At 55.9% G+C, this 12661-nt stretch overlaps 5 protein-coding genes across 5 annotated transcripts; 2 read left to right on the forward strand and 3 right to left on the reverse strand.

The window, feature by feature from the left end:
- Nucleotides 1-175: 175 nt before the first annotated feature.
- On the reverse strand, nucleotides 176-1828 carry CH63R_05778 (Cog1565 domain protein; the record flags this gene model as incomplete). The annotated part of the gene is made up of 2 exons (XM_018300753.1): nucleotides 176-385; nucleotides 449-1828. The coding sequence occupies 2 exons, from the start codon at nucleotides 1826-1828 to the stop codon at nucleotides 176-178; spliced, it is 1590 nt and encodes a 529-aa protein (XP_018158603.1).
- A 478-nt stretch (nucleotides 1829-2306) lies between these two features.
- Nucleotides 2307-3689, forward strand: CH63R_05779 (Pyridoxal-phosphate dependent enzyme; the record flags this gene model as incomplete). Its single annotated transcript, XM_018300754.1, has 1 exon — nucleotides 2307-3689. One exon carries the CDS (start codon nucleotides 2307-2309, stop codon nucleotides 3687-3689), a length of 1383 nt encoding a protein of 460 aa, XP_018158604.1.
- Nucleotides 3690-4075: 386 nt separating this feature from the next.
- Nucleotides 4076-5157, reverse strand: CH63R_05780 (Transcription elongation factor S-II; the record flags this gene model as incomplete). Its single annotated transcript, XM_018300755.1, has 3 exons — nucleotides 4076-4084; nucleotides 4143-4895; nucleotides 5011-5157. The coding sequence occupies 3 exons, from the start codon at nucleotides 5155-5157 to the stop codon at nucleotides 4076-4078; spliced, it is 909 nt and encodes a 302-aa protein (XP_018158605.1).
- A 930-nt stretch (nucleotides 5158-6087) lies between these two features.
- CH63R_05781 (uncharacterized protein) lies at nucleotides 6088-7857 on the forward strand (the record flags this gene model as incomplete). The annotated part of the gene is made up of 1 exon (XM_018300756.1): nucleotides 6088-7857. One exon carries the CDS (start codon nucleotides 6088-6090, stop codon nucleotides 7855-7857), a length of 1770 nt encoding a protein of 589 aa, XP_018158606.1.
- An 854-nt stretch (nucleotides 7858-8711) lies between these two features.
- CH63R_05782 (Ring finger domain-containing protein) lies at nucleotides 8712-11116 on the reverse strand (the record flags this gene model as incomplete). Its single annotated transcript, XM_018300757.1, has 5 exons — nucleotides 8712-8752; nucleotides 8804-10484; nucleotides 10543-10621; nucleotides 10919-10943; nucleotides 11113-11116. The coding sequence occupies 5 exons, from the start codon at nucleotides 11114-11116 to the stop codon at nucleotides 8712-8714; spliced, it is 1830 nt and encodes a 609-aa protein (XP_018158607.1).
- Nucleotides 11117-12661: the final 1545 nt, after the last annotated feature.

Consider the following 12661-nt stretch of genomic DNA (forward strand, 5'->3'; position numbering starts at 1 on the left):
CCCCTTCCTTACCTTGCTGTGTTTAGGGTTGTGTTTAGGAGCCATCTCAGTCACGTAAAGTAAACAGAAAGGTTTAAAAATAAAATAAAAAAGAAGTGCAAGAAAAAGAGTTTCCAGTCATCGCAAAAGTTATCCACGGTCTCAGGGGTATCATGTATATCCTGTCTACATGTATTTATACGGTGACCAGCACGCTGGCGTTCTCGTAGTAGCTGAGCAGAGGGTTCTCCCCGCTGCGGGTCTGGGTGTCCTCAAGGAAAGCCCAGCGCTTCATAAAGTCACCATGAGATGTGAGCCTCGTGAGCTTGCCCGTGATGGCCTGGTACATGACCTCCATGGTTTGGAAATCTGTCGGGAACATGATGTCAAAGTAGCCCTGGTGAACCTGCACAGCTGATCAGCATCATCATCTTCGGAGCGTATGGGGCGTGCGACAACGGCAGCTTACCAAAGGCGTAGTTACGGGCACCGTCTTACGCTCGTACCGCGTCTGTACCACGGGTGCGTTGAGGCCGGGGATGGCGTCTGGCAGGGAGTGGAAGTCGCTCGTGACGAGACGGTGGGCAGGGAAGTACTTCTCCAGCACGTCGAAGAACTGCATTAGGCGGGTGGGTATGTACTCGGGCTCCGAGAGGTTTGGCATCATGGGCATGCGCGACTTGAGGTTGCGCAGCATGCGGTTCGCTGGATAAGGGGTCGGGTAGCGGCCTCCCGTGGCGGCGTGGCGGACGCGGAGGAAGCGGGCGAGGACCGGGTCAAGGTCCGGGGAGTAGAACTCGTACAGGTCGTTGTCGGCATCGACGAGGACGGAGCCTTGAAGGGGCTCCTCGGTGGCGAGGTCGTAGCGCACGCAGTCGTGGGAGAAGTTGTCAAAGACCTCCATGGCGAGGAAGAAGCATGGCGAGGGCACGCGCTCGGACCAGGAGAAGATGGACTTGTTGATGATCTCGACCTTGGAGGCGTGGCCGCGCGAGTCGGCGGTAGAGAGGAGGTGGTGGCGCTGCAGTGAGGCGAGTGCCGGGGAAATCTCGATGATACGGTACTGGGTGCGGGCGTAGACTTGGGGGTCTATGTCGCGGATGTAGTCGAGGATGTTGAGCATGAGTGTGCCACGACCGGCGCCCATCTCGTAGATGATGAGGTCATGGTAGGGGTACGTCGTCAGGCGGTAGTTGGAGACCAGGTAGCGGGCGATAGCCTCGCCGTAGTATGGGCGGAACAGTTCGGTGGGCGTGTGCCAGAGCGGGCGGGCGTCGTTAACCCCCTCCTTGTTGTCGAGCTCGTCCTCAAACTCGGTGTACCGCTGGCCCAGCTCGCGGTAGAAATGCGGCTCATCGCGGAAGGCAGGGAAGTCGAAGGGCTGACCGGGGGAAAAGATGACGGCCTGCGTGGAGAAGTAGCCGTAGGCCGGGTTGTAGAGGCTGTCCTCGATGAAGTCACGGGTGAGCATTTTGACCTTGCGCGGGCGGGTTGAGCGGGCGGCCAGGTCGCGGGAGCTGAGCGTCGGGTAGGTGTCGAACTCGTCGGCGCGGTCGTTCGGGAAGAGGGACGTCCGCTGCTGCCACTTGGACTCGTTTCTCTTATCCTGTTTCTCGGCAGACGTCTTCACGGCGTATTCCCTCCGCTGTTGCGACGTGGACGAGCCATTGATGCCCGTCGGTGGTCGTGTTGTAGCTGCGGCGGTCTTGTGGTGAGGGTTGTGAGGATGAGGACGACGTTGGCTCAGAGCCGGGAGTGCGGCGGTGGCAGCCGTGCAATGCCGGCGGGATTGACATGCGGGCCGGCGGAAGAGCTCACGGAAGAGGCGGGTGACGGCGGGGGAGTCCATCCCGGAGGGAATCTGAGTGAGGAGATCGCAGCAGAAAATGAAGGTTGGGAATCAACAACTGTAGCAAAACAGCACCTCGCAGGCCGTGGGTTGGCAAAGGGTTCCATCATGGCCCGAGCTCCCTCGAAACGGACGGGGCAGCTGTTAATCCGCTGCAGGTTGCTTTCAGCCAATGCCTCCCCTGAGGGTTGGATTGGAGCCGCTGAAGGCTGAAGCGCATAGCACATGTTGAGGCTGAATACAGGGGTCTTCTGAGCTAAAATGACATCACGCCGTTTAGCGGGCAAATCCCCTGCACACGCGTAGGGGGAAAAAAGATGGTCAGAATTTCGTGATCCAGTCAATGTTTACTTCACCTCTTCACCTACATCAAGTTCTCGAGAGACACCCGGGATAACGACATCTCGTCAGAGACAAATCATAAGGACGCCGTGGGGACTCACGCGGACGATGGAGCACAACACATGACACGGACAACATGTCTCTGAGCAACCATCCAAAAGCCTATGGCTCAGCCGCCTTGGCGCTCGCCTTCGCGGCTGGCATCCTCGTCACACTGGGCTTCAAAGACTTCTATCCCGACCTCGAGCGCCGCTACCAGCGCCGCCGCACCCGCCGGGCTCCCACCAGCGGTTCATCATCCACGGATCCCTCCCGGCGCAGCAGTGTTTTCTGGGGACCGCCCGTGCAGCTCGAAGACCATGAGACGGCCTCCGAAGCCGAGGAGGCGGCGGCCGCCTTCGCGAGAGGCGCCTCGTGGAATCCACCTTTAATCGCAGACGGCGTCGCCGGCGCCATCGGCAATACCCCGCTCATCAAGATCCGCTCCCTTAGCGAGGCGACAGGTCGAGTCATCCTCGCCAAGGCCGAGTTCCTTAATGCCGCGGGCAACACGCCAAAGGACCGCGTCGCGTTGTCGATGATCGAAGCCGCCGAGGCTGCGGGCCAGCTCGTCCCCGGGCGTGGAGACACTATCTACGAGGGCACCGTCGGCAGCACAGGCATTTCGCTGGCGACGCTGGCGCGCGCAAGGGGCTATCGCGCGCACATCTGCATGCCCAACGATATGGCCATGGAGAAGGTTGATCTGCTCCGCCACCTAGGTGCGACCGTCGAGCGCGTAGACCCCGCACCGATCGCATCGCCGGAGCACTTTGTTAACCTCGCGAGGCGGCGCGCTGTTGAACACGCCGCTAACGCCGGTGACGGCAGTGTCGGCTATTTTGCGGATCAGTTCGAGAACCCGGCTAACTTCGCGGCGCACCTACACACAACGGGCCCGGAGATTGTGTACCAGACCGGGGGCAGGTTGGACGCCTTCGTGGCCGGCGCCGGAACGGGCGGTACTATTGCCGGCGTGGCCAAGTACCTCAAGGAAGAGGCCAACGTGCCGGGTCTGCAGGTCATTTTGGCGGACCCTCAGGGCAGCGGATTGTATAACAAGATCCGGCACGGCGTTATGTATTCCAGCACGGAGAAGGAAGGAACTCGGCGGCGGCAGCAGGTTGATACGATCGTGGAGGGAATCGGCATCAACCGGGTGACGGAGAACTTTGAAGCCGGCAGGGAGCTGATCGACGACGCGATCAAGGTTACGGACGAGCAGGCGTGCCGCATGGCGAGATGGCTGGTGGAGAACGATGGCATCTTTGCGGGTAGCAGCACTGCCGTCAACTGTGTCGCGGCCGTCGTTGCGGCCACGAGACTGCCTAAGGGCAGCCAAGTCGTTACGATTCTCTGCGACTCGGGCACGAGACACCTGAGCAAGTTCTGGAAACATGTGGCGGCAATGGGTTTGGAAGACGAAGAGCACTCGGCCGACCTTTTCTCCGTGTTGAAGATTGGCCCGGCGAAGCAGTGAATTGGGCAATGATAAATTTAAACACAATCAATGCCACAAGGCACGTTGCAAACGCTCAATTGTTTCTCCGCCTCAACTTCGAATAGGCGGCTACCTCTCAGGCCACGGGTCTATCGAACCCCCCTTTCTAGAGTGTAGTTCCGTTCTGAGTGAAGTCCGCGACAAGGAAGCGGCAAAGACGCCCGAATTTTCTGTGTGTAGGGGCGAAAAAAAAATAGTTTAAAAGGAATAAAAGGTTTCCTCGTCCCCAACTCCGTACCAGCCAAAACCGCACTAACTTCGAGTGCCAAATGCAAGACCATCCCGTGCCTTGAGAACGGGGTATAAGGGAAAAATGACGCCGTCAGTCGAAATATGTGAAACCCTCCCCCTTCTTAATCGCATGCTCAAGAGAACTTGGACATTTGTTAGTATCCGAAAACCAGAAAACTGCGGGAACATAGACAGGCTAACCTTCCAGCGATTACCGCAAACAGTGCACTCGCAGAATGTTGTCATCGGTTCATCAGCGCTGCGCGTCTGCGCCTGGCTGTAGCTAACCTTCTTCTGACCACACTTGCCGCACTTGAGAGCGTCGCTGATGCTCTTCTCGGCCATGGGGACCTGTGCCTTCTTCATGTTCTCAAGTTGAAGAGCGTCTTCCTTTTTGCGCTGTTCCTCCGACTTGAGCTCCTCGTGGGTCATGACGACGAAGCGTTCAGGAGCGATCTTGCCCTCCATGACATTAACACCGAGCTGGCGGTTGCTCTTGACTTTAAGATTGCTAAACAGGGAGCGTAGCTTCTCACGATACTCCTTGGTGACACCCTTGTAGTGGCTGAACGCAGCGTGCTCGACGGCAACGGCTTTGGCGAGAACATCGGTGACGGAGGCAGTAGACCGGTAGGCGAGACCGTTGTAGATCAACTCGATACAGGAGTCGCGCGTTTCATCGCCGGTACGCTTGGTATCGCAGCCATCGGATTTGGCGCGACGGAGCTCGGGATTGCCTTTGAAAGGCTGATTCATCGCATTCGACGAAGAGGGCTTCGGTGCGGGGGCCTGGGTCGGGGAGGGAGCGGCGGGGGACGACTGCTTCTTTATCTTGCCCTGCTTCTCGGCCTCGACGAGTTTCTTCCATTTGTGGACGAGTTCCGTCGCGGCGCGGGCGATTTCCTTGTTCGAGTTCGACCGAAGCTTGCCAACGAAGACACCAGCTCTGCTAGACTAAATGCGAACAAACAGGTCAGCTTCGGTCCGTCCCTATAGATGCACCAGTGTAGATGCAACACATGTGATGAACCGGTGTTGGGTTGGATCAAAAAAGTCAGTCGCAGCGTACCCTGAGCATCTCTTCCGTGGGAGCAGCCTCCTTCTTCAGACGCTCAAGGAGTGCTAAGGCGGTCGCAGGAGGCTCGTTTGCCTGGACGATCTTGTTGAGCTGCTTGATGCATGACTCAAGCTCACGTTGATCCATGCCTGTTGACATCGTGGGCAGTCAAGTTGCGTAATTGAGGGAGTGGTGAGCGACTTTCCGGCGCACGCGACGCAGAAATGGGATTTGTAACGGCGAAGGGGTTGAGTGCGTTGCAATAGACCAGGCTACTTAGGTTCGGGTCTCTCTCTCTTCTCGACCTGACGTGGTGGAAATCGCGTCGGAGCCAAGTGGGGCGACCCAATTGTCGTGTGCAATATCTCCCGGATGACGGCTTTATATTTTGCCGAAAGAACATTTCCGTTAATGACTAACAGGATCAGTGTGGGGTGGGGGTGTTGCAACAAACACCCTTCCCACCTGCCTTTTCGCCAGGACCATGTGATGACCAGGGTGATTCGAAGCTTATCACTGGGACACCGTCGAGTCACACTGCTTCCCACATGGTCCCTGCTGCTGCCAATACAGCGGATTCGGCGGAGGGAGCTATCCACTAGAAGCTGTTGGATCCCCGCGCGACAGCTGCTGTGCATGCAAGGGGCGCCCACTGGAGCCTATGACGCCAGAGGGATGCATTGTTTGTGAATGTTTATGAACTTCCTCAATACATCTTTTCGCCCTTTGTCTCTACCTATTTTTGCCCTCAACCGTTGCCCCGGTCCCTGTAGCTAGTTTCCGCCCCATGACTCACTAGAAAACATCCGGAATCCTCAATACTGTTTCTGGACACCGTTAATATCGTGGCGCCTGCATTTAAGGGTCCTTGTAAACAACCTCGCCACTTTACGCGATCGGCGCGTCTTGGAAGCATCACACTTCGCGCCTCCGTCCCAAGAAGGCTGTCGACTTGCCCATGTACCTTATCTCTGGCGTTAGGACGTCTCACATATCTTGATCCGTGGTTTGACTCCGAGAAAGGAAAAGGAAAAAAGAAGAACACCTTGTCGGCCATCTCAAGGCATCTCAAACACCCATCCAGGCACGATGCCTCCGCGACGTCAGCAAGACCTCCCCGTCGAGAGTAGTTGGCGACTTGTCGAGGGTGGCGAGAATGACAGTTTCGACACCTCTATTCTTCCCGACCTTGAGGAGGATGAGGGTTTCATCTCTACGGACCCATCGCAGATTCCTTCGCAGTCATTCAGTATCGGCGGCTCCCAAGAATCTCATCACAGCGTACAGGACTTCATGAACAAGGCAGATGATGAGCGCGTTATTCTCCGCTCGCCCTTTCAACCTACCATCCGCCGGGATCCCAACCGTTCTCCAGACCCAGAGTTTGTCATGCCGTCTATGCGCTTTGGTGCTACCCCCGGCAGCAGCACCAGCCCCCGTCAGAGCAGCGGCCGGTCGACGCGGACTATCCGCCCGGGTGATGATCCGTACCAACAACAAGAGGTACGCCGCCGTGTCATTCGGCAAGCAAGCACCGGAAGTCCCTTGAAGCTGCGGCGCGGAGATCATGGGAGAGGGAGGGATTACTACGACGATGCGGCAGAGGAGCATAGAACGGTTACCGAACGCCTGTCGGAGTCTCTCCCAGGCGCGATCTTCAACGTACTGGCCTGGGTTTTCAACGTCATCGGCATGGCCCTAGGCTACGTCCAAAAGCCACTGGCACTTTGCTTGGCTGTTTGGCTTTTCTTTGGTGCCTCCATCATGCTTCAAAATATGGTTACTAAGTCGCTAACGGCGTCTCTCTCGCCGTTTTGTCGCATCCCGGGAGCCGCATACCTAGACCTTCCGTTTTGCCCTTCATTTACCTCCACGACGGGTGGCGGCCAGGACTCTGGGCCTGCAAACGTCGAGTTTGATGATCTGATGAACGTCCAGTCGCAGTTTGAGCAGGTCCTCGAACGCAGCGCCGACGGCGTTTCGTTGCCCATGGAAATGAAACGCTCCGAGTCCTCGATCCGCGACTTGCGTACCATGGTTCGCTACTCGGAGTTGCCGCAGCGGGACGAGCTCGTCTACGAATTCAACGAGTATATCGACACGGCGCGTTTGACGGCCGCCGACCTGCAAAAGTTCAACGTCCATGTCGGGTCTGCTGTCGACTCCGTCATCTCCATCAACCGTTGGACATCTCGCTATCTAGACACACTTTCCGCTTCAGAGACTACTGATGTAGGCATCCTCTCTCAGTGGTCCAGCTGGATCTTTTACCCCTTCACTCCCACTGTAACGCCGTTCTCAGAACGGACCCTTCTCGACAAGTACGTTGAACATACTGCCATGGTTTCCGACCGCATCTCGTCGCTCATCGTGGAGGCACAAGGCGTCCTGCTTCTCTTGACAAAGGCCGAGGAGCATCTCAATCAAATTTATGAGCTCGTTACCCGTTCGTCAAACTCCGTCAAATCTCGCCGTGACGAGGTTCTTTGGACGCTGTGGACCCTTGTCGGTGCGAATAATAAACGCCTTCACAACCTCAACGCCCAGCTCTCCCTACTTCGGCAGGTGGACCGCCAGCGCAGCACGGCGGTCGCGCAGCTCTCGGCGCTCATCGTCGATCTCGAGAAGATACAAGCTGGCCTAGGCGATCTCCGCGACCGTGTGGCCGCGCCTGAGCTTCTCCGTGACTCCGTCGCCGCGATCCCGCTGAGTGTGCATATCGAGACCATCGACCGCGGAGTCGAGCGGCTTGAGGATGCGCGGCAGCGGATCCGCGCCAACGAGAACGACAAGATTCGCGAAGCTCTGGCCAGGGGCGGCACCAAGGAGGATGACAAGCTCATCGACGGCCGGTCATGATACAAACTCTTTGAAAAGGGGTTCGCTGGAAGATGGAACGCCAAGACTGGGGGCAGACGAGAGTTTTGGATACGGTTTGCAAGGCATGTATGTCTCTATAAGACGAGCAGGCGTTCGGCTTGGCGAACCAGATTGGATGAAATATGGCACATGCCAAAAGATTCGGATGAAACGAAACACCAAGTATAGCGAAGATACCATGCACTTAGAGATGCTTGTTAGTAGTTGCTTCCATTTGTTTGTTTCCGTGGCCATGCATTGCGATTTGAAAAGACAGCACGAATGGAACGGGTTACAGCGGTGAGTAAACATCTTTGATGAAGATGTGCTTGTCCCCAAAGACCAGGAACGGTCTGAAACGACAAGTTTACCTAGTTCAACTTCTGTCCAACTAGCGCAAGTCGCCTCGGGACAGAAGCTGTCAAAAAGTAACCGAATGAGGAAAACTTTTGCGGATACGCATAGAATCCTCCAAATCGCCGTTAAATGCAAGTCCATCCCTATAGGGTATATCCAGTCCAAAGGTTGGGTAAAGGCTGTGTCTTGAAGAAGACGCAGAAAAAGAAAAAGGGTACGTGGGACGAAGAGTGCGACCCGTGCTTGAAAAAAGTTGAATAAACCCGTCCGAGGGCAGTTCGCAGCCCATTGAGTCTAATCATCGTGACTGTGAAGTGAATTTGTCTCCTCATCACCCCCATTATGGGGCGATGGTCAGGGAGTGTCATTGGTATTTGTCATCATGTCCCTTCATGTTCCTTTGAAAAATCGACCGAGGCAGTCCCTTTGCCTAACCGTAAAACGCCTTTGCACCATGCGACCGCAAATTCAACGCAAATGTCCGAGAGTAAATTCGGTCACGAGAAGCCTGGGAAGACTTTGACAACGTAACGTTTCCCTGTAGACTTGGTTAGTAAAGATATAGGGCCACCACCAGTCTCATACTTACATGCGGGTGAGCGGCCTTCGGGATCATCAAAAGGCGTGCCTGCGAGCGCTCTCATCCGCGCCCGTGCCAAAGCCGACGGGCTCTTGCGCCCTTCTGGCCGTTGATTGGCTTGCTTGGAGTCGTCCGATGAGGGAACATGTAGTCGCAAGCCCCCTGTTTTACGCCGCTTGTTTCGGTGAGAGTGCTGAGCTACCGCGGCTGGCCGAGGTGGCTGAGGTTGTTGCTGCGATGTTTCTCGACCTTCGGAATGACTCAAGGGTCGATCCGAATCCTCTTGCTCCTCTTGAGTTGGTTCGAGGGTTCTTGACAAGGGAGCAGCCTCCAGGTCCGAAGTGGTTCTAGCATTCGCCGACTCTTGACCTGTTTTTGGAGACTTGGCGGGTAACACGGGCGTCATCGGCGTTTCTGCCCGGGGGGGTGCCGCTTTGTCCGTGCCGAATAGCCGCTTCCCCCAATGCTTGCTTGTCACCTCCGCTTCCTCGTCGTCTGACTCGTCCAACACCACCCTCTCCCTCAAACGCCGGATCGCCCGCTCGCGGCGTACCATGCCGTTAGTAATCTTCGGACAGTAATTGCGCGGCAACATGTTCCTCTTGCAAATTGGGCATAGTGAGCTGTTCAGGCTCAGGAATTCGTCGATGCATTCAGGGTGGAAGATGTGCCCGCAAGGCAGCTCCCGAATAATGGATTCTCGATCCAGGTAATTTTCCAAGCAAATGTGGCATTGCGGCTGATAGTTCGTGGCGACGGTGCTTGTCGAGCTGTTCATGCTGGCTCTCCTCGCTCTGGACCTGGCTGTGGTGGATTCAGATATGGTGCGTTGATCGGTCCGCATGCTCCGGGGTGACCTAAGGGATTTCGGGGGCCTCGTTGTGGAAGGTGTGCTGGCCATCTCTGGTTGAAAACTGTATGTGAACAGAGGGAAGCCCTTCACATGGTTGACCGGCACTGTGACGCGCTTGATGCCCATCGCTTCCAAGTCGACCTCTCCGCTCAACACCCTCCGTCGTAATGATATTCTCCGTCTCCGCTGTACTAAGTGCATTGTGAGTGACAGACAGGCGATGATGAACAGCACGACGCCGACGACCGTGAGGATCCAGGTCCACATGGCGGGGACACTGTCACGGTCCTTCACCGTCAATTCGGTCCATATGCGGACAAAGTCGTCGTCATGGGGCTCGTATCTTTGCTCTATTTGGTCGCCGAAAGGGATTTGGGAGATGTTGCCGGAATAAAGGCTGAGTTGGCGCATCATTTTGTTACCTTCAGCACCGGGGATGGCGAATATGGGGAAGCGATTTTGGGAGCGCCAAGCATCGCCATCTTCGAGATCCCATATCGGCGAGTCGGCGCCTTGAGGTTCCCTCGTCGAGTTATTGGGGCGGTAAAAGATGAAGGCACGGATGGGATCGAGACGAGCGGACGCCAGATATGCCCTTGTGCAAGTGGCGTTGAACCATGGCGCAAGGGCAATGAGATTGTAGTTGGAAGGAGGCAGGGTCGCCTGGGTGGTGGCATTTCGGGGAATGATGTCGTACTGCTGTTCGTAACATGGGTCGGTGACGCTGAGGTCCGGTATGTAGAGTAGACCTCGGATGATTCCATCATGCGTCTCTGAGTTGGTGGTGCTCAGTGTTGTAAGGTTTGCCGAGATGGTGTCCTGGTAAGCGAGGGACCTCTGTATGTTGCATTAGACCAATACTTGGGAGCAAGCCAAGGGCGACAATAGGACCGACCGAGAGGGAGGTGATGTTCTTGATGAGCGTCGATGGAATGGTATTAGCACCTGACCAGACAGGGTTACTGAACAGCAGACTGCAAAATAGTTAGCTGGTGACCAAAGTGCCAGAGAATGATGCGACGTTGAGAACACGTCGTGATGGTAGCAGCAGTTGGTAGTAGTGGTGGTGGTTAGGCAATGCGCCGAGATCTGCCCACAAGGGCTCTGGATCTCGAGTCGTAGCATTGCCCGCGGCGGTTACGAGCAGAGGCGACCAATGATCATAAAATTGACATGAGGGAAAGGAGACAACGTGCGCATCAACATGAAGAGCAAGTGCTCGCAACTTCAACAGCAGCTAAGGTCTGAGGGAAGAGATGTTTAAGACATACACGACATTTCGAATCTGTTCGAGAGCTGTGAGACGTCAGCGAATGGAGCCAAGACGGGGCCATTTTGTCACTTCTGGGCCAGGAAGAAGAGAGCGAGTGCTCGTCAGGCGCTGGCTGGGTACGTCAAGAGGACGCATGACTGAGGCGTCGCATGTCTTCGGGTAAGGAATTGGAAATGTTGCATCATGACTTACACATGCTTTCCTCACATGTTCAGCGAACGGGTTGAGGTTATTGAAACCATCAACCTTTGGTAAACAGTTCGTGGGTTGGCTGGCCCGGTATGGAGAAAGTAGGAACGGACGGGTGTCGGGTAAGGGGACGAACGGGCGAGGCGGATACGAGCGGGAAACTGTAGTAGGGGGAAACTTGGAAAGAGAGAGGATTCAAGCAGAGGTCGGCGAAAGGCGGAGGGAGAACGTTTGAGCTGGACTGGGGATAGATGGGGCTCGACTTTTGGGACCAAAAAAGACAGGGTCGGATTGCGGTCCAGGTCAAAGGGTGAATGAAGTTGGCAAGAGAGCCAGGCAGAGAGAGGTGATCAAGGGACGAGCTGAGAGAGAGGATAGGATTGATGAAGGCCAGCAGCGAACGAGCTGGGGCAGGCGCGATTTTCAATGCCAAGCGGGGTTCAAATCAGGTCGTTCCCAGTGCGCTGCAGGTGCGCGTTTGTCCTTGCACACTGATCAGCTCAGCGGGGGAGTGGGAGCAAGGTCAGGTCGGGGTCCAGGTCCAGGTCAAGGTCTAGGTCGGGGAGCGTGTGTGTGGTGTTGGACTTTGGGCATGCGTGTGGGTGGGCAGTAGTGGGTGGTGGCACTGGTGGGACGGTGGATGGATGAAGTTGAACGGACAGAGACTAGATGAAAAGGTGGCCGACGGGACGGGTCATGGAGCAGCAGCACCACCAAAAGAGCCAGGAACCGAAACAAAGCAATGGGCGGCGGCGCGAGCGGGAAAGAAGAGGACGGGGTAAGAGTCGGCGAGGTACTCGTAGCGAAGCTGCCGTTAATAAAGTCTCTGCAACGTCGGGCATTGCACTGAGAGGCGGACCAGAAGGTACTTCCAGCGTTCCGCCGGTACCCCCATACCTAACCCTGCCGAACATAACATGTACTATGTAGGGGCTAGAGAACATTTGCACAGCCTCCCCTGCCCTGTCTTTCATCGCATTCGTCCTCGTCGTCACTGATCGCGTTATGCATTTGCCCATCTCAGCGAGAGAGCGAGAGGATGTACTCGTTTAGTGTTCAAGGCCATCTCGAAATTTAGTTTGGTCATCGTCGCTGTTTTGTGATTCCTAGGGTGTTCAACAGAGACTGAGGGAATGGTACAGAGTACACTACTTCATATACGATGTAGCCCGAAATAGATGACTCTAATGTGTTAAGAGCTGTGTGGGTCGAGGCAGGACGGAGACGAGACTTGAAGTTGAGGGAGAATGAGGCCAAAGAGGCTGATAGAACGGGAGCGAACGAGGGGTTCCAGCAAGGGTTGGAACTGGGAGGATGGAGGCGCAAGGCGTGGGATGATGGATGCGAAGACGCGCCAACGCTTGTTAGGTTATGAGTGGTACATCGTAGGTGGGCAAATATGGTGGGGTGGGACGATGGAGACTGTTCTAAATCCCCCGGTAGCCAGTAGAAAGTCGCATATCCGGTATCGAGGCAATGGCCGTTGCTGACAAGATCGTGACCTCGACGCCCCGAGATGTACCTCGTAAACCAGTGGATGAAAACATGGTAA

Source organism: Colletotrichum higginsianum, chromosome 4 (assembly GCF_001672515.1).
Source record: "Colletotrichum higginsianum IMI 349063 chromosome 4, whole genome shotgun sequence".
Taxonomy (NCBI): Eukaryota; Fungi; Ascomycota; class Sordariomycetes; order Glomerellales; family Glomerellaceae; genus Colletotrichum; species Colletotrichum higginsianum.